Raw genomic sequence first — 20901 nt, 5'->3', positions numbered from 1 at the left:
GGATGGTGGATGGATGGAAGGAAGGGAGGATTGATTGAATGGATGGGATGGAAGGAAGGCAGGCTGGATGGGTAAAAGGATAGTATGGGATGGGAGGAAGGAAAGGAGGGGAGAGAATGGTGGGAAAGGAAGGGAATGGAAGGGAAAGATTAGGAAGGGTTGGGTGGGAGGAATGATAGATGGATGGGATGGATGGATGGAAGGAGAAAGGAAAGGAAAGGAAAAGGAGAGGAGAAGAGAGTGGATAGATGGGTGGAAGGATGGGATGGGATGGACGGATGGAAGGAAGAAAGGAAGGAAGGGTGGGTGAGTAGAAGGATTGGATGGATAGATGAGTGGGTGGGTGAGTGGGTGGAAGGATGGGAGGGGATGAATGGATGGAAGAACAGGTTATAGATATGTGTGTATAAAGATATCACTTATATATTCATTCACAATATATGTTCACTGTTATATTGATCATTTATTACCTTTGACAACAGCCAGCATTTTATGAGAACATCGTGTGAGCTGGGCACAGGTGGAAATGCGCCTACACTTCTATGTGCCCGACTGCGCATGGCGCTCCTAACCTCCCTCTAGGACAAAACCATCAGCTGAGAGGGGTTAACTCACCTGCCCGGGCTCACACAGCCAGCGCGTGATGGGTCAGAATCCTAAGCCGTGGTCTGGCTTTAGGCCTCCGAACCTTTCACTTCCGTGCTGTGCTGGGCACCAGGCAGCAGGCGCTGTACTGAACTTTTATCTCACACCAAACCACGAGGTCTCCTGTGACAGATGAGGACACTGAGGCCGAGAGGTGACGCCTCCCCACCCCTCTGCCAAAGGCGCGTAGCAGGTACGGGGCAGAGCTGAGACTGGGGCTGAGACCCTGCTCCACCCCCAGGGAATACGAGCTCAGAAAAGTCTAGTGCGCATCAAGGCCACCCTAAGCACTACCAGAATCAATACAGTTCCTACAGGATTTTTGTAATAAAATCATAGATTAAAAGAAAAAAAACCAAGCGGTGATTTTGATGCAGATGGGAAACTAACTTCCGTAATGGCATCCTGCTTCCAGCCAATGTTGGATAATGTGTCATTCATTCACTCAGTCATTCATTCACTCAGTGACTGCCGACCGAGCGTCTGTCCTGTGTGTGCTACGACACGGGGTGGCTCAGTCCAGGGGTCACTCACCGAGAAGGTGTTGCTTTCGCTGCACACTGTCCTTTTTCATCCTGTCATTTACCTCAAACCACTGGTCCTCGAAATGAACTCAATGAGGCTGAAAATAGTTTGAAAAACCCCTCTGTCTTGATAGGCGCTTGGGCTTCGGGTCGTATTATTGGTGTTTACACACCCCGGTCTGACAGCCTCAGCGCATCACTTGCTGCTGATAGTACGCATCAGCCGCCGCCCTGCTGGTCTTTCATCACTGTCCCCCCACGCCCGTGATGCCTGGTGGGTGGGAGCAGCTGGGACAGACGGCCACAGAGCGCTCTCTGGGAGACACTGAGAACCCAGGGTTTGTTGGTTTGTACCTAGCCTGGCTCCCATGAAGCCCCGGGAGAGCCTGGACAAGGCAAGCCTATTTCTGGCCTGGGCTGGGAACTCTGAGTGCCCTCATTTGCCAACAAGCTGGTGACATTCCTGAAGAATCCATCAGACCCTCCTCCCCAGTCTTCATCGGAGGCCCAGACCCAGGCGCTCACAGGCGTGCCGGTGGCATGCCCTCTCAATGATTTGTCACTTGTCATAACCACCGTTGAGTCTCCTTAATGACCGCCACCGTTGACCTTGTCCTCTTGCTTTTCAGCCTCTGTAAGGGACGGACGCTCTATTCTGTGGTCAGGGACGCCAAGATCGTCTTAGACGTCAACAAAACCAGGCAGATTGCCCAAGAAATTGTGAAGGTACAGCAGGCGCTCGGCCATTCTCCTTGCATCTCAGAGAGAGTCCCGTCCCACCCCACCCCAAGTCCCGAGCAGCCCCCCCACCAAGCTCCAGAGACTCAGTCCAGCTTCAGACACCTGTCTGGACTTCAAAGAAATTAGACTTGACCTGCAGATACTGGAGCCTGGAGATGTGAGAATTCCCCGTGGACATGACCATGGGCAATGTGTGGATGCATCCGGTGCCTTATCACCATGATACTGGCCCTACGTGGGGCATGGTGCCTACACATAGGCAGCTCAAGTCTCCTGGTTAGGAGCCCTTAGCCCTTGAGTCCATAAATTCCCATGAATACCAGCCACCGTCTTCACAGTTGCTGGGGAAACAGCAGATTGCTGGGTGTTGTTTGGGATTAAAACAAGCAAGAACATCCAGCTTTTCTGACAGGTGCCTTGTAAGTCCATTGTAAGCGGGCTTTTATTTCCCATTGGAACTGTTAGGACTGAGCTGTCAGAAGGAATAAAAGACATAAGTGCTCACACAGAGGACAAAACCTCCAGGTGTTCAGCCTTGAACCAGACCTCCAATGGACTCTGCTATGTTCTTCATTACTGGGTCACATGCCATCCCCTGGGGGGCTCAGGGCACTCTGCAGTGGCATGGGGTAAGGGAAGGAGGGAGTCTCCTCCCAAGGAGTCGGGTGTTTAAAGGGGAAGTGGGAGATGCTGATAGTGGCTGGAATGCCTTTGTCCGGGGATCTCATCCCAGCTTTTCCCTGCTCTCCTCCCTCTGAGGACAGCTTCCCTGGAAGCTGACTCACTAAATGGAGGCAGCTTGGCCAGGGTCTGCAGGAGCGGACAGGGCGGGGGGCGGGGGATCTATGACCTGGGAGCCCCGCCCACTCCCCCTTGCTCCAGGCCTGGAGCTCTTAAGTGTGGTCTCATGGGGGAGGCGTGTCAGCCAGCCGAGGGGTGCACACCCACACCGGGGCGACAGCAGGCATGTAGACGTTCAGTAGCAACTCCCTGCTTCCTGGCTTCCTGCAGGGCATGGGCTACCTCCACGCCAAGGGAATCCTTCACAAGGACCTCAAATCGAAGAATGTCTTCTATGACAATGGCAAGGTCGTCATCACCGACTTTGGGCTCTTCAGCATTTCCGGGGTGCTGCAGGCTGGCAGGTAAGAGGTGGGGGAAGGGTTCTTGGTAGATGGTGGTCAGGGGGTGGGAAGTTCTATGCCGAAGAAAGAGGCCAAGATCTGCTATGGGCACGCACCTGGGGCTGGCACCTGGCTCACCAGTCTTGCAGTGGCACCGTGGAATCCACAGGGTTGGGCACAGAGCATCCCTAAATCTTGCAAAGCCTGTGCCCTTGAATTCGACAGAAGAGCTTTCTCCTTATGTCATGTACTCACCTGGAGGTTGAGCTCACCCATGAGCCTTGGCTCAAAGCTTTCTTAGGAGCTAATGAATTTTTGTACAGCGAGAGTACGGTTAAGAACAAGGGACTTAAGGTCAGACCGCCTGGGGCCCCACACAGCTCAGCCACTGAATTAACTGTGACTTCAATCAAGTCGCACAATGTCTCTGAACTTTCCTTGTCTGCGAGAAAAAACGTCGAGAATGAAAATGCCTGCCTGCGAGCGCACAATGAGCAGCCAGCCAGTGCCCGGGACACAGCCGGTGCCTGAGAGGAGCTGCAGCCGACCTGTAATCCGTGTTCACGGGCACGCACCTCCCCACCATCACCCCAGAGGGTCACTAACCAGCACTGAGTAGTCAGCTCTCAGCCACGTTCGCTTTCCAGCAAGCCACAGAGTGGGGCGTGTGACCAACAGCTCGCTCCCCAGAAAACACGCAGAGCTCAAAGGGTCTATCCTGGCGCCTTAATTTGGAGTGTTCCCTCTCCCTCTCTCCCTTGTCTCTCCCTGTCTCTCCTTTTCTCTCTCCCTCTCCCTCTTCCTCCCTCCCTCTCCCTCTCTCCCTCTCCCTGTCTCTCCCTGTCTCTTCCTTTCTTCTCCCTCTCCCTGTCTCTTCCTCTCTTCTCCCTCTCCCTGTCTCTCCCTCTCTTCTCCCTCTCCCTCTCTCTCCTTTTCTCTCTCTCTCCCTCTCCCTGTCTCTCCCTCTCCCTCTCTCACTCTCCCTGTCTCTTCCTCTCTTCTCCCTCTCCTTCTCCCTGTCTCTCCCTCTCTCTCTCTCCCCTTCTCCATCCCCCTCTCTGTCTCTCCCTCTCCGTCTCTCCCTCTTCCTGTCTCTCCCCCCATCTCCCTTTCTTTCCCTGTCTCTCTCCCCCTCTTTCTCCCTCTTTCTCTCTCCTTTTCTCTCTCCCTCTCCTCTCCCTGTCTCTCCCTCCCTCTCCCTGTCTCTCCCTCTCTCTCCCTCTCCCTGTCTCTCCCTCTCTCTCTCCTTTTCTCTCTCCCTCCTTCTCCTTCCCTCCCTCTCTCTCCCTCCCTCTCCCTGTCTCTCCCCCTCTCTCTCTCCTTTTCTCTCTCCCTCCCTCTCCTTCCCTCCCTCTCCCTCTCTCTCTCTCCCTCTCTCCCTTTCTCCCTCTCTCTCTCCTTTTCTCTCTCCCTCCCTCTCTCCCTTTCTCCCTCTGTCCCTCTCCCTCTCTCTCCCTCTACCTCTCCCTCTCTCTCCCTCTCTTCCCCTCCCTCTCCCTGTCTCTCCCTCTCTCTCTCTCTCCCTCTCCCTCTGTCTCCTTTTCTCTCTCTCCCTCTCTCCCTTTCTCCCTCTCTCTCTCCTTTTCTCTCTCCCTCCCTCTCTCCCTTTCTCCCTCTGTCCCTCTCCCTCTCTCTCCCTCTCCCTCTCTCTCCCTTTCTCTCTCTCCCTCTCTCTCTCTCCTTTTCTCTCTACCTCTCTCTCCCTCTCTGTCTCTCCCTCTCCCTGTCTCCCTGTCTCCCTCTCTCTCCCTCTCCCTCTCCCTCTCCCTCTCCTTCTCCCTCTGTCTCCCCCTCCCTGGTGCCTTTGAGGTCCAGGGGGCAGGGTCCCCCCAAAGTACGTTTGCTTCCTGCTCCGTTACGCCTTGAGCCTAAGTGAGGTGCCTGAAAATCTGCACAACTCCGCGGCGTTGTTTCTGTGGGAAGTTGTGACAAGCAGAAGCCTGGGTTTCTTTTGCAGCTGTTCCTGCATGCACAAAGGACTCGGGCAGTCTCCATACCTGTGAGCAGTGCCTGAAATCAGAAACGCAGAGCAGGAAACCACTAGGTCAATAGCTACTTGGAGGAGCGGGCATCGGCGCAGTGGCAGGGACACCTGCATCCCGTATCCTTGGGACCAAATCCTGGCTCTGCTCCCCATCCCAGCCTCCTATTAATGTGTACCTTAGCCCTGAGACCCTGGCTCCCAGCTTTGCCCTGGCCTGGCCCAGGCATTTGGGGAGTGAGCCAATGAGTGGGAGCTCTCTTGCTTGTTTTGCCTCTCAAGCAAATAAACAAGTAAAATAGAGATGACAGTTTAAAAAAAAAAAACACATAAATAGAAGCCTATCTTACAAACAACAGAAGTTCACGGTGCCTCTAGAAGCCAGCAGGGCTGGGTTGTTTGTGATCCTGTCTGCTCTCTCCTGCCTGGCAGCCGTTGCCTTCCTGCCTGGCTGGGGTGGGGTGGAGGGTGGGGGCGGATTTCAAGCTCCATTGTTTCCCAGCACCTGGGGCCTAGGGAAGCCAGGAGGAAGCAATTGATGACATCACTGTTGTGAACACAGTCATTCCCAAGGAGACCAAGGGAGGCTCAGCAGGGGTTTGCTTTAGCTTGCTTCAGGGTCCCTTAAAAACTCAGAGGTGTGTCCGTGTCCTGCTCTCTCTTCCTTGTTGCCTGAGGATTCCCCAAGTGCAAGAAAGGAATGCAGGCCTTGGTTTTCTTCCTCCACAGTCTTGGGTGGAGGAGGAAATGGAATGACCCGGGCATCCCTTTGTCTAGCTCCTTTGTGGTGACCCACGAATTCTGTGGACCAGGAAGAGAATTGAGCCGAGTCAAGAGCACGGTGGCCCTGGCCTCCTCGTCCAGATGGTAGCCCCTTCCCAGCCTGCCCCAGTCTGTCTGTCAGCGCAGTTAGTGTCAGGCAGGGCCAGAGAGCCCTCAGCAGCCTCTCCCAGCCGGAAATCCTCATGGCGCCGCTGCCCACCAGCAGCCTCCGGTCTCCTGTGCTGCAGTTATGTGTGGGTGTCCCCCACGCAGGGTCCCGACAACACAGGGTCAGCAGCCCTCATGGTTCTGGGGCTGACTGGGCCCAGGCTTTCATGTTAGTGCAGCCAGTGGAGGCTGGGTTGGAGTCAACAGAAGGCGTCCACATTTCACATCTGGGCTGGTGGCTGCCACAGCTGAGGGGCTGATGGAGCCTCTCTCTCTCCCTCTCCCTCCTTCTCTCCCTCTCCCCTTCTCTCCCTCCCGCCCTCTCCCCCCTTCTCTTCCTTTTCTCTCTCCATGGAGCCCCCTGCCTGACTGCCTTGGGCTTCCTCACACCATGGTGACCTCCAAGGAACCCGACTTTTCATGTAGCTGTGGGCTTCCACCAGAGTAACCATCTATAGGGTCCAGAGGGAAGTTGCAAGCCTTGTAATGATCTGGCTTTGGAAAGCCTACAGCATCCTTTCCACCACATTCTATTGGTCAGTGGGTCCCCTAGGACCGGTGAAGATTCCAGGGGAGCAGAGTGGACTCCCTCTCTCCGTGGGAGGATGGCAAAGACTGCAGAGCCACAGTCGCACGGCTGTGATGGGGACCATGACAGGGAGGAGACCCAGGGCCTTTCCCACTGAGGAGACTGGCCTCCATATCGACCACCAGTGCAACTCCGGGCTCTATGAGGACCCCCTACATGGGTCCATGTCATAGCTGAGTGCCTGCTGTTTGTAGATTGCCTTCTCTAGACAGGAAGTGCCCCAAGTGCAGACTGGAGTCCCAATGCAGCAGCCAGAGACCAGGGGATGCCCTTGAACGTGAACATCCATGGCCCTGATTGTTTCCCTGGGCCTGGGTTCCTGGGGTGGAGAGCGGGGGAGCTGGCCAGGCTGCAGGCATTGTAGGAAGCAGGGCAGATCAATCCTGGGGAGACAGTACAAGAAATCCACTCACTCACTTCCTTCATTTAGCCGGTCAGCAAGTATTGAGTGACCACGTGCTGTGTGCGTGAGCCAGCCCGGGCTGCTGGTATAACACTAGACGGGTGGCTCGAACAAACAGACTTTTCTCCTCGTGTGTTTCTGGGAGCTCCAAGTCCAAGATCAGGGCGCAGCCTGCTAAGCCTCCAGGGAAGTCTCTCTTCCTGATTGCACACAGCCACCTTCTTGCTGCGTGCTCCCAGGGCCTCTGCTCTGCACAGCCATGGAGAGAGATGTCCGTATAAGGACACTGGTCCTGTTGGGTTAGGGCCCAGGCTTCTGATCCTGTTTAACCTTGGTTACCCCCATAAAGGCCCTAACTCCAGAGGTGGTTATTTTGGGGGTTAAGTGTCAATGTATGAATTTTGAGGGGACACAATTCAGTCCACTCGGAGGTCGACGGCAGCAGCTGATTTGTGTTTAACACGCATCTGACTCACTGGGCCTCAGTCTTCTCACCTGTAAAATGGGTGTGGGGAAGGCGGCTGTAGTCCCCACCACATGAGGGCTATTCTGGATTTTAATGGGATCGAGATGGAGAGGACTTGGCTCAGGGCTTTGCTCTCAAATGATGCTATTTCTCCAGGAATTTCTGTAGAATTGTGAGGAGTCTCATCTCTGACTTTTTAATTCTATAGTTGAGTCATTCATTTATTTGAGAGGCCAGAGACAGAGCTGCCTTCTACTGGTTCAGTCCCCAAGAATCAGAAAGTGCCAGAGCTAGGCTGGGCCAAAGCTGGGAGCAGAGAACTCCACCCAGGTCTCCCACGTGGGCGACAGCGACCCAAGTACCTGAGCCATCACTGCTGCCTCCCAAGGTTCACGTTAGCAGGAAGCTGGAGTCAGGAGCAGTGCCAGCAAAGTCTCCCATGTGGGCCATGGGGGTCTGAGTCCCCGGGCTGAACACCCGCTCCCCCAGGGGTTCAGACACTTAAGCAGATCTTAGCCCTGCCACCTGCTGCCTCTACAGCTTTCAGCAGGTGCCCTGGTCACCGTGAGTCTCTGTTTCCTCGTCCGTGGACGAGGATGGTCCCTCCTGTTGTGAGTTTATGAGGATCTGGTGAGATGGACAATCTGGCATACAGTAGGCGCTCAGCAAGGGTTGACTGCCTTCCTGTCCTCCCCTCGGTTAGAGCTCGGGGTGCTGCCTGGTGCCCAGCAAGGGGAGACCTGGCCAGCCTGAGCCAGGGAGGGGGGTGGCACCATGGAGAGAGCACTTCCTGTGCATCCACACGGAACCCAGCGTACAGCTGTTCTGCTTTGTCAAGAAAAGGTGTCATTTAAGACGCCAGTGCAGTGGTGCCAGCCACGCGCAGCCTGTTATTAATCATAATAATAACCATAATGAAGATGATTTGGGTTGTCACTGGTAGGCCCATTGCCATAGGGACGGGACGCCCCAGGGTGTCTGTGCCAGGCCTAGCTCCCAGCACCCTCCCAGGCTTGTGCACACACCTGCCCCAGCCGGTGGTCGTGGAGCCCCTGCTCCTCTTGCCGTCCTGGCCCTGTGATGACCCAGTGAGTCAGGAAGAGGTGGCAGGGACGTTTGGAAAAAGATGGGGAGCTCACCCTGTGGCAGCAGCATCCCCCACCCCATCCAATGACCTGACCGTGCCAGGAGAACATTGGTTGGCCCAGGCCAGGCCCCTCTTCCTTGGGCAATGCGCTTCATGCCCTGGTTTCATCTCCATTTGAGTCTTTGCAATAGATGATAGATAGACAGACAGACAGACATAGATAGGCAGGCTTTGTGGAAGGATGGATGCATAGATAGATAGATAGCAGATAATAATAATTCTGTCCAATAATCCTGTAACCCCAGCAGCTGACAGAGCCCTGTCTCATGTACGATCATCTTAATCCTTGCACAGCCTTGTGAAGCACAAATTAATGGACCCAGTTTGCAGATGGGAAAATGAGTCCTTGGGCTCTGCTCAGGGTCCCACGGTTAGCAAGCAGTGGATGGGTTCTTCAACCTCTGCAGGTATCTGTGGTTCTAGAAGCAAGAACTCATTCAGTTCTTCAACTCAGGAGTTTGCCAGGAGGTCTGGGCCCCGTGTTCTGCCTTTGTGTAGAATACAAGAGCAAACCGAGCTACCAAGGCCACGACACCGACCTTCTGGCCGTCTCTCTATTGTCTGTGAGTTAGGACGGTGACTCTCCACAGGGGCCGTTGCCCCCAGGGAACCTTGGTGCTGTCTGGATTGTCACAGTGGCACGTGGTGCTGCTGGCATCTGGCGAATAAATTGCAGGGATACTGTGCAACACCCTACCAGGCGCAAAGCAACTTCGACAACAGAGAATCACCCAGACCGAGGGTGGGTCCCTAGGACCCCACATCCCCAACTCCTTGCATCCCTCAGGGATCCTTCCACTACTCTGTGTTTCCAAAACTGTGGTCTGCACATTGGTTCAGGGAGGCCACGAACACACAATTTCCATCTTAATTTTAATGCGCATCTCCTTGTTAAAAAGTGACCTGTTAGAAGTCAATTAAAAAGAAATCATTGTTAGTCAAGAATCATCTAGGGGCTGGCATGGTGGCACAGCAGGTTAAGCCACCGTCTGCAGCACCGGCGTCCCGTAAGGGCACCAGTTCGTGTCCCAGCTATTCCACTTCCAATCCAGCTCCCTGCTGATGTGCCTGGGAAAGCAGTAGAAGATGGCCCCAATGCTTGGGCCCCTGCACCCACGTGGGAGACCCAGATGAAGCTCCTGGCTCCTGCCTGGCACAGCCATGACTGTTGTAGCTGTCTGGAGAATGAACCAGCAGATGGAAGATCAATATCTGTCCTCTTCTCTCTCTCTCTCTCTCTCTCTCTCTCTCTCTCTCTCTCTCTCTCTCTTTCTCTTTCTCTTTCTCTTTCTCTCATTCTGATTTTCAAATAAATAAATAAATCTTATAAAAAAAGAACCTTCTAGATCTGTGTTGTCCAGCCCGGTAGCCCTAGCCACATGAGCCTGTACCAATTTAACTTTCATTAAAGGGAAGTGGAGTGGGAATTCCCATTCTCCCCTGTGCTGGCTGCTGTTCCGATGCTCAGAATGGTGGCCGCCACGTTGGGCAGTGTAGGTGGAGAGCGGTTCTGTCATTATGGAAACGACTTGGGATATTGCTGCTCTTGATGGCGTTCAGAGATGGCGAAAGTCATGTTTATGGGATGTGAGAGTGAACTGGGGGGAGCAGTGTGTCTCACCCTCCTTCATGCAGGACCCCATCCTGCAAATATAACCAGAATCCTCCAGCCCCAGGGCCTCACTGCAGGCCGGAGTCTTGGCAGGCCCAGGTACCCCGCCCCTCCCCCACCCGGCCCACCTCCTCTTGTTAACTGGCCCATTCCTGGGAGCCCTGAATCCATAAAACCTCCTGGGAGTCCCAAATGGTGAAAGCTCTAACTTGCTGAACTCTTCCGTGTATAGGGGGGAACCAACCCCCTTCCTCTTCTGAGAATTTACCCTAAGGAATAACCGTGGATGTGGGTGAAGGGAGGTATTCCTAGTGTCTGCCCAGAGATGTGCATTGCCACACTGTTTATGATGGTGAAGGGGGCAAGTGCCAAGGCCCACCACCAGGGGCTTGGATCCCTCTTGGCTCGAAGGCTCGAACGCTGGCGTTCTTTAGCTTGCCGGGACACCCCATGTGGAGCCTGCCCTGTGCCTTTCTCCCAGCGTCCCCTTCTACCTTGTTCGCATGGTTGGATCCTTTATGCCACGGAGATCTTGGCTGACGGTTTTCCCACAGCAAACCTCTTCCCATCTCCAGGACACATTCCCCTATTTTAATTCGTACAACACTCATCGCCGTCTGTATTTTTTTTTCCCTGCCTAATTAATTTGTCACCCCTGTCCCTTACCACAGTGTGAGCTGCAGGAAGATAGGGCCTGCTATGTCCCTGGTACCAAGGACAGAACCTCAGCTTAGCCGTTGGTTACCTTGACCTTCATCATCCGTGGATCTCATGTTTATGGATTCACCTGCTCACTAAAATTTATTTGCACTCCCACAATCGTATTCATGGCACTTTCCTAGGCATTTGCAGCCATGCAGCCACCAGCAATGCACGTGTTCCCAGCTGAGGCTGAGCAAGGGAGTGGCCCTGCCCTCTGGTTTCAGCCTTGGAAGCCACAGGAAGAGACAGAAAGGGCACGGCAGGGCAGGGTGTTGAGCTCCAGCACGGGGGCCAGGTGGACGGGGTCGGGATCTCAACTTTGACACCTGCTAGGGGGACCACCTCGGGCAAGGCACTGAACATTTGTACAATAACCTAGAGCCCACCAGGAGGAGTCATTTTTAAGATTTAAGCTTGTACTATACATGTGATATGTGTGTGTGTGTGTGTGCCTATTTCTCCTATCAGCAATGATGCGGTATCTGCTGAGTCAGTACTCTGGGTACCAGTGTGGCGTCTGTTGAATGAGGGTGGACGGAGAGCTGCCTCAGAGGTGATAGGACACAGGGATGGGGTGGGTGCTGGTGCCTCCCCGTGCTTCCCACTGGGTCTCGGCCTGGAGTCGAAGGTCGGGCACTGCCCAAGGGGGGAATCCAGAGAGCACGGATCTGGGGTTCAGAGTCCACGCTAGGGGCCTGGTGCTCCCCCCGGCTGGGGAACAGAGCTCACTCTGCGTCTTGCTTCTCCAGACGGGAGGACAAACTGCGCATCCAGAACGGCTGGCTGTGCCACCTGGCACCCGAGATCATCCGGCAGCTGTCCCCGGACACCGCGGAGGACAAGCTCCCCTTCTCCAAGCACTCGGACGTCTTTGCGCTCGGGTAAGTGCTCCCCAGCTCCCATCCTGGCCCAGGGCACCCCCCCTGCCCAGCCTGCCTTTAACGATTCAGGAAGGGCCAGTGCGCCTGTGGCGGGGGGGCAACTGTCTGGGTTTCTGGTGGCGACTGGAGGGGAGGATGTGAGTGGGGTGGGGTAGAAAGAATGACCCTAGCACACTAGTCGCCTGCTTGGGAGGATGCGACAAGCTACCTCACACATTCATTCAAGAGCTGTGTGCCGGGTGCCTGCTGTATGCCAGCACTCTGCCCACTGCTGAGGATGCAAGATTCAGGCTTGTGTTAGTGTCTCTTACTGCGTGAAAAGTCACCCCAAAACTGGGCGGCTTCAAACACTATTTATTATCCCGAGTTTCTGGGGTCTGGAAGTTGGGAGTGGCTTAGCTGAGTATTTCTCCTTTTTTCAAAGATTTATTTTTGTTTATGTGAGAGGCAGAGTTACAGAGAGAGGAGAAGGGAGAGACAACGAGATGTTCAATCCACTGGGGTTCAAGACGCTGCAACAAACGGGGCTGGGTGAGACAAAAGCCAGGAGCCTAGAATTCCGTGCGCATCTCCCACGTGGGTGCAGGGGCCCCAGCACTCAGGCCATCCTCTGCTGCTTTTCCAGGTGCATTAGCAGGGAGCTGCATCAGAAGCCGAGCAGCCAGGGCTCAAACCGGCTCTCATATGGGATGCTGGCGTCATATGTAGAAGCTTTAACCTGCCGTGCCCCATGCTAGCCCCTTAGCTAAGGATTTCTGAGCTGACATGGGGTGTCCCGTGAGGCTGTGGTCAGGCTATCAGCCAGGGCCGTGGTCTTGCCTGGAGGCTCAGTGGACTAAAGTGGAATGCTCACACGGCTGTTGGCGGGAGGCCTCCCCGCTCGTCACCACGCAGGGCTGCCTGCAGGCTGTGAGTGACCTCACAACATGGCCACGGGAAGCCTCATGGTGGCTCATGACCTCATCATTTCCGCCGCTGTTTTTTAAGTCTTATTTTCATTTTGAGTGGCACATCATCATACATATTATTTTTTACAGATTTAGTTATTTATTTGAAAGGCAGAGTTAAAGAGAGGCAGAGTCAGAGAGAGACAGAGACAGAGAGAGGTCTTCCATACACTGGTTCACTCCTCAAATGGCCACAATGGCCGGAGCTGAGCCGGTCTGAAGCCAGGAGCCAGGAGCTTCCTCCAGGTCTCTTGCATGGGTACAGCGGTCCAAGCACTTGGGCCATCTTCCACTGATTTCCCAGGCCATAGCAGAGAGCTGGCTCGGAAGTGGTGTAGCTGAGACTGGAACCGGCGCCCACATGGGATGCTGGCCCTGCAGGTGGCAGCTTTGCCCACTACACCGCAGCGCCGACCCCCATTGTTCATATTTCTGGGGTACAGCAGGGCATTTTGATACATGTCCACGTTGTGGAATGATCCAGTCAGGGTGATTAGCATACTCATCACCTTGAACACTTATTGTTTCTTTGTGGTGAGAACCGTCAGGATCCTATCTTCTGGATACATGGCCCAGTGGGGCGACCGTAGTTAGCCAGGCGTATTGTACACTGTTGCCATATTGCCCTCGTCACAAGCAAGTCACTGCACCCAGCCCACTCCCCAAGGGGAAGACAGGAAGGAGTTCCCCGAGAGTGTGTGGACCACAGGCCCCTCCTCCGCTTTGCCTGGTGGGAGACAGACAAGGAAGCGGTCAGCTTTAGCCAAGCTGACGAAGGCTATGCTGGGGACGAACACTGCAGGTTAGGACTGCAACAGGAATCCAATCCAACCTGGGAGGTCAGGGAGGGCTTCCAGGAGGAAGCAACTTGTGAGCCTGAGCTACAGGTTGAACGCGAGCGTAGGCCAAGGTGTTCCAGGTAGAAGGAATGCTCCGGAAGGTACGACAGTTGAAGGGAGCACTTTGCTCCCAGGGGAGGAGCACGTAGGGGAGTGAGGGGAAGAAAAGTTGACAGAGTCAGGGACAGAATGAGGCTGGGGCCTGGGAGGTGAGAGAGCAGAGAGGGAAGCGGGGTGAGTTCCACAGGGAATTAGTGGAGTTAAGGGGTTTTCAGCTCTGGGGCACTTGGGAGCCACTGACTGTTACTAAGCAGAGGGGGCGAGAGAGTGATCACTGGGCCTTCGTGTCCCTCCAGCCTCTCGGGCTGCTCTTTAACAGCGGACCAGAGCAGGGCACGGTGGAGACCAGGTTGCTCATCCGCAGGAAGAGGCCGGCAGCCCCCTCGGAGCCCGTGCCCACAGGTGTGAGGGCTGAGAACGGACAGAGGCACTCAGGGGTGGCTGTCGGTGCTGGGGTGCGAGTGGGGCCCAGAGTCCAGCCTGCAGCAACCCAGTGCAGAGTGGTGTCGTTCACCAAGGTCAAGGCCCTGGAAACCAGGCGGGGGCATGCCCAGAGGGCGGAGAGGGCAGGTCTGGACATAGTGAGCGTGAGCTGCCTTAGCCAGCCAGAAGGCAGGTGCCTCTGCCCGCTTAAGAGTTTGGAGAAGAGGCCCGTAGGACTTGCCAGCAAATAGATAGGAACTGTGGCCATGAGAGAGAATGGGATGTCTTTGGATGTGTGGGAGAAAAGTCCAGCACACAGCCCCATGGTGCAGGGCACGGTGCCCTGGGAAGCTGCAGCCAGGAGGGCATCTCTGCTCCCCCGCCCCAGGTGGCCACACTCACCCTGGTCCTCCCTTCCCGGTGTGGGGGTGGCGAGAGCTTCGGGGGGGAGCTGGTGGGGGGAGCTGCCGCCTGCAGATGTGTGCAATTAGAGTCAGCACCAGCGGGAGATGTGAGAGAGGCCGTCTCCACTGACAGAGTCCCCCTGGCTGCCTCCTCGCCACGCACCCCGCACCCCAGAGGGGGCATTGCTGGAGGCTCCGAATTCGCAGTCTGTCACTTGAGCCCCTTTGGAGGCTGCCGCTTGGCCTGGGTTAGCTTCTGGCCGAATCTTTCTCTAGTCAGATATTATCTGAAACCAAATGCAATAATTAAGTTGGTGTATTTTAGTGTAAATTTAGCAAAAAGGAAAAAAAAATAGGCAATTAACAAAATGTACCAAAGTAAGTAATTGGTTTTCCGCTGGAGTTTTCATGTTTAGCAATTTTTTTTCAAGTGAGTTTGTCTTGAAAGTTGGGTTTGAAAGGAAGTTTTAATGAGGCTTTTATTTCTGCTGCTGCTGAGTTCCGAAGGACCTGGTGCTCTTGGTTTCCTGCCAATTAGGTGCATCTTGTTGCTTGGGAACCTTATGCTCGGGACTGGCTTAGAACAAAAATGAACTTTGCGAAGTGCATGGAGCGTAGTGTTGAGCTGTCTTGTGGGATCTTCACAAGCAGCCTTCAGAGCAGGGATTATGCTGTTCCCAGTTGACAGGTGAGAAAACTGAGAGTGCAAAGGACTCAGGGACTTGTGGCAATTAGCGCAGGCGGGATTCAAACCTGGGACAGCCTAGCTCCGGAGACGGGGTTGCTTTTTGACACGTTGATTCGGGAGGCAGAGAGACAGAGGAGGAGAGCACTTTCATCCACTGGGTCGCTCCCTGAGCTCCATCCACGTCTCCCACGTGGGTGGCAGGGACCCAAGTCCTTTTTCCATCATTGCTGCTTGCCCCAGTGTACGTCAGCGGGAAGCTGGAATCGGGAGTGGAGCGCGGACGCTGCTATTGGATGCAGGTGCCGTGATCATTATGCCAGAGGCCCACACCAAGAGATGGGGCTGTTGGCCACAGATGGGCTTGGGATGTATTTGTCACTCAAAGCCTTGCCTCTATCAGCCATAAATCAAGGATACTAAAGCCCATCGAGACAGCCTAAGGATCAAGGGAAAAAACATCTGTAAGGCGCCCGAAACAGCAGGATTCCTGCAAAGTGCCCTCCCCGCTGTCACCTGGGTGGTACATGCCATCTGTCCAGGCCTCTCACCAGAGCCCGCCATCAGCTGCAAAGTTGCACCCCAAAACTGTCCGCTGCCCTGGCTATAAAGAACTCTTGGAAAGAATGGAATATGAGCTCCCCGGTAAAGCACATTGGTCAACGGCACAGTTCCTGACTCACATGGACTGGATTGAGTTTCCGGCCACCCATGTTACTTGCTGTTTTATCCCAATCTTCCTGAGCCTCATTTTCCTTATCTGTAAAATGGGCAGAATAATAATGACACCTCCCATATTAAGACATAGGTTTTGTTATCATTCAATTATGATGAGACCAGCAAGATCAAGAGACAGCCTACTACTCACAGGTCCCAAAGGGAGGGGGGCACAGCATACAACAGGGTGGGGGAGGGCACGGGGAAGCCCTGGGGTTGGTGAGGACGTAGGGGAGGAGGGAGGATGCAGGAGCAGGAGCCTGTGCTGTGGTATCCTTAGGAAGGAGCAGGCCGAGCAGGTGAGAATCGGCCGGCTGGAGACACTTCCGGTGTCTCGGTTTGCAAATGCAAGGCAAGGCAAGTGCTTCATGCTCTCTAGGAACTGAGTGGCCCTGGGAGGGGCAGTGCCCCAGAGTCAGCCAGGCCCGAAGGAGTCAGCACCAGAATGAAAAGACCGAAGATCCCTCCCCACCAAGGGCTTGGGATAATGCGTAGCACAGCATCAGAACTCAGTGGGCACCGCTCTGTGCCATAGCTGTAACCACCTGGCACCCTCTTGAGGACTTCCTGACCATCCAAGTCCGGGCTGTATGAGGCCCACGTGGCCACGGGCTCTGGTCCTGCCAAGGCCACCGCAGGCAGCACTTGAAGTTCGGTAAATCTATAGCAGGCTGATGTTTAAGTTGATGCTTCTGTGTGGCCTGGGAATGATGCTAGCAGTATCCAGACAGCCCTTGGCAGAACCAAGGGTCCCACCCCAGACAACAGCCCAGCACCTGAACGTCGCCAGCCCTCCGTGCCCCAGTGGTATGGGTTTTGTATCAGTCTGGTTTTCGTTACTGTAAGGAAATGGCCAAGGCTGGATAGCTTCATAAAGAAAAGAGACTGATTTAACTCACGGTTCTCAACATTCAAGGGAAGACACGATCACAACCCGAAAAAGGAAGCCAGAGAGGCTGGGGTCCCACAGTCCCGTCGGAGGACACACCCCCAGGGACTGAAGGGGCCCCTCGTTAAGACCCACCATCTCCACCAGCACCCTGAGGACCAGTCATCCAAGACGTCGACTCTTGGGGAACACACTCACGCTTCACCCAGACCACGGCGAGGCTGTCAGGGAGCAGGAAGGCTCCGGCTGAGAAATCGAACCCTAGTAGTCCTCTGAGCAGTCGAGCAGCTTCCTGTCCTCTCCAGCGAGTTTACATAAACGAGAACGGAGGAAAGGCCGCCTCCGGGGAGCTCAGAGAGCTGAGGTTCACCCCCACCCCCGGGGCCAGTTGAGTGACACGCCCACATCCTGTGGCTCATCCGCTGTCCACCCCTCCATGCCTCTTGCATCCCCTGCCCAGCCCTTGCCCCATCCATGGCCATGTGCTACTCACTGGAGCAGTCCTTTCTTCTCTGGTTACAAGATCATGTTTCAGACCGATGGTAGCCTAGTCAATCCCGCTAGAAAAATTCTGGCACCAAGTGGAGGATGGCCCAAGTCCTTGGGTCCTGCACCCCATGGGAGACCAGGATAAGCACCTGGCTCCTGCCATCGAAACAGCGCGGTGCGCCGGCTGCAGCGCGCTACCGCGGCGGCCATTGGAGGGTGAACCAACGGCAAAGGAAGACCTTTCTCTCTGTCTCTCTCTCTCACTGTCCACTCTGCCTGTCAAAAAAAAAAAAAAAAAAAAATTCTGGCACCAAACTGGCATTCAGTCTCCCAGACAAACACTCTTCCACTGAGTTCTAGTGGTGTTGTGGTTGGGCAGGTAAGAGCCCCTTCCAGGCAGAGAAGTGACGGTCAGGCCACTCGGCGTGGAGCAGAATCAGGACTGGAACCCAAGTCCGTGTGACGCTAAGCTGGGTTTTCCTCTCCAGCACCCAGCAGGATGGTTTCTACTTAGAAAACGCAAGAATAAAAGAAACAAAATCCCACCCTGTAGCCTGGAGTTAGCATCGCTAGCTTTTCTCTGTTTCACTTTATTCTCTTCTCCTTGCATACGTAACAGTTTTCAAAAGAGGAACATCGGACCTTATAGACACCCGACGCCCTGCTATCCTCACTGAAAATGTAATGTGGAGATTTTTTTCATGTCAGAAAGATGTCTTTGAAATGTTTTAATAATCATTAGGTATTCCATTTCATTTTATGGACTTATCCAACTGCAACTAATTTGTATTATTGAAGAATTTTATTATTTCTACCTTTTCATTATTATATATAATGCTACGGCAAACGTCCTCATAAATGAATTTCGTCTGTTTGCCTAATTATTCACTTTCAAAGAATTCCTAGAAGTACAGAGGTGAGGTCAGAGATCTTAACCACATTATGTAAAACTATTCAGGTCCTAGATTTTGATTCATTTTAATTCAGACTCCAGAGAAGGTAACCCGGGATAAGCATGACTTCTAAGACATTGAGAAGGCATTGGTGGTGTCCCAGGTGGCAAGACACCAATGCCATTAGTACATGGGGAATAAAGTGGGGAGAGGGATGGCCCACCATCAGCAGCATATCACACCAACACCGCTTTAATATCCACCAACAGCACCATCTGGTATGAGCTCCACGCCAGGGAGTGGCCTTTCAAGACTCAACCAGCAGAGGCAATAATCTGGCAAATGGGTACAGGCATGAAACCCAACCTCAGCCAGATCGGCATGGGAAAAGAAATCTCGGTAAGTCCCAGGGTGGGTCTGGGGGACAAGCAGGCACAGCACTGGCCTTGTTTTTCCTGAGTATTAGCCTTACAAATGTTTCCCCAAGGGTGAACAAGAAAGTGTGCCCCACAGCTCTGGGAGATAATGGACTGAAGCTTAGACGGTAGACTCGAGGCACTATGCCTGCAATTCAGGTACCTGCTGCTAGGGGCATAATAAGCCTCGACCCAGCTTTTCCTAGCAATGGATCCCCAAGTCAGGTGGAACAAGTGAAACTCTCTTTTTCCGTTATTTTTAGTAGAAATTATTGGTTCCAATTTTATTGGCACATTTATAATAATTTTGAAGCAATATCCGACTCAGAACAAGATATGCAGAAAAAGAGAAGACTGAGTACCAATTAACTATCTTTCCCCAAAACACAGCGGGAAGAATCTTCTCTTTTGATTAAAACACAGATAAGCCAGAGAAGGAATAATTAGCTCTGTTTGAAAGGACTACCTGTCTGTAGGTTACCCTTCTCAGGGAGATTACTCAGAGTAGACTTTCTCCTCTGTGATTTCGAAAGGTTCTTACGGTATTGGGAGAGATGTGGATGGAGCCCTTAGGATTCCCTTTTATCTTTTCCCTTTGAGAAAAATACCGAGAAACTCCTTGGGGAGCATTATTGATATCCTTTATTCCGGGCCTTCTGGCATAGAGATGGCCTAGCTTAGTCTATGACCTCAAAAAAGTGATGGGAAAGAAGGATGGATGAGTGATGGCTGTGTCCATGTGTGTATGATGGATAAATTGATGGGTGACAGATGGCAGGTGAATGAGCATTGATTTGGATGGATGGATATGTGAGAGCATGCATGATGGATGGGTGGGTGATTTAGTGATGAAGGACGAGAGAGTGCACTGGTATGGATGGATGGATGCATGGATACAAGGGTACACGCATGGCCGATGGATGCATGGATACAAGGGTACACACATGGCCGATGGATGGATGCATGGATACAAGGGTACATGCATGATGGATGTATGGATACATTGATACAGGGTGCATGCATGGTGGATGGATACAAGGGTACACGCATGGCCGATGGATGCATGGATACAAGGGTACATGAATGGCCGATGGATGGATGCATGGATACAACGGTACATGTATGATGGATGTATGGATACATTGATACAGGGTGCATGCATGGTGGATGGATACAAGGGTACACGCATGGCCGATGGATGCATGGATACAAGGGTACATGCATGGCCGATGGATGGGTATTGAGTGAAGGATGAGAGAGTGCACTGACGTGGGTGCGTGGGTGCCTGGGCATGGGGCTGCATGCATTCCAGGTAGGTACATGGATAGATGGATGGATGCAGGCATGCATGACGGCTGGGTCACAGATGAAAGATGAACGAGTGCTCTGATCGGGATGGGTGATGTGTGCGTGTGTGCTTGCTGGACGGGTGGGTGACGGATGGATGGCGATGGAAGAGGGGCAGATGGACGGACCAATGGACAGACACCTTGAGCTACTGAGGAGTCACCAAGAAGTCACCGCGTATGCTCAGCCACCACCCGTTGGCTCCCTTTAGGACATTCTTCTCTTCTGCTGGGCCTTTGAACAAGAAGAGAGACCCACCTTCACCAAGCTCATGGACATGCTGGAGAAACTGCCAAAGCGGAACCGCCGCCTCTCTCACCCCGGGCACTTCTGGAAGTCTGCAGAGTAGGTTTTCCCCTGGAGCCTCTCTCCCCACGGTCTTGCTCTCTGGCTCTTCTCCCCAACACCCACCTCCCCCAGCCACCTTCCATGGACCCCCCTCCCAGCCACCACCCTCTGTACCAGGTTTCCGTTCATGGGAGTCCGTTCTGGGGTTTGGGTTCTAGAATCTGCCCCACAGGGCTTTGGTTCCGGCAGCTGCTGCAGCCACCTCATTGCTTGTCTCGCCCGATGAAGGTTGATGCCCTGGTGAGCATGGGCAGCATGTGGCAGGGTGGTGCCCTGAACCTGCCAAGCTCTACCGTTCACGTCTTTGGGGCCTGCAGCCCGCCCCGTCATGGCTTCCAGAACTTTCTGTGGCATGAAGGAAAGAGCAGGAAAGGATCTCGGCTTCTCTCTGCCAGCAGCGTCTCTGTGGCTGCCTCACTCGGAGGCTCCATGCCACTCCCCTCCCCTTGTACCTGGTTGGGGCAGGAGCCCCACATGGTATCTTGAGTGTGGCATCTCTCCTGCCCACCCCCAGCCCCAGGCTCCACGACTGGAGTTTCTATAAGGCGAGAGGCCCAGATGAGGCTGCTGAGGGGGCCCTGTTCCCCACGTCTCACACTCAGCTAGACGCACACATGCACACAGGAGGAGCCCCTAAAACAGAACCTAAAAGTGTGGCCATCTCCACGCTGCCATGTACCTCACGCAGAACATGTACAT

At 53.9% G+C, this 20901-nt stretch overlaps 1 protein-coding gene across 1 annotated transcript in view; it reads left to right on the top strand.

Annotated features, from left to right (window-relative positions):
• KSR2 (kinase suppressor of ras 2) overlaps window positions 1-20203 on the top strand; it is a 426223-nt gene extending 406020 nt beyond the window's left edge. The window contains exons 15-19 of the mRNA XM_062182370.1: window positions 1799-1895; window positions 2922-3055; window positions 11614-11745; window positions 18361-18490; window positions 20066-20203. Of these exons, the coding sequence (XP_062038354.1) occupies window positions 1799-1895; window positions 2922-3055; window positions 11614-11745; window positions 18361-18490; window positions 20066-20203 (631 nt within the window). The remainder of the gene's footprint in view (window positions 1-1798; window positions 1896-2921; window positions 3056-11613; window positions 11746-18360; window positions 18491-20065) is intronic.
• The last annotated feature ends 698 nt before the right edge of the window (window positions 20204-20901 follow it).

The sequence above is a fragment of the Lepus europaeus genome, chromosome 23 (assembly GCF_033115175.1).
Source record: "Lepus europaeus isolate LE1 chromosome 23, mLepTim1.pri, whole genome shotgun sequence".
Lineage (NCBI taxonomy): Eukaryota > Metazoa > Chordata > Mammalia > Lagomorpha > Leporidae > Lepus > Lepus europaeus.
Note: the sequence above shows the minus strand (reverse complement) of the source record. Positions and strands in the feature narration are given on the sequence as shown.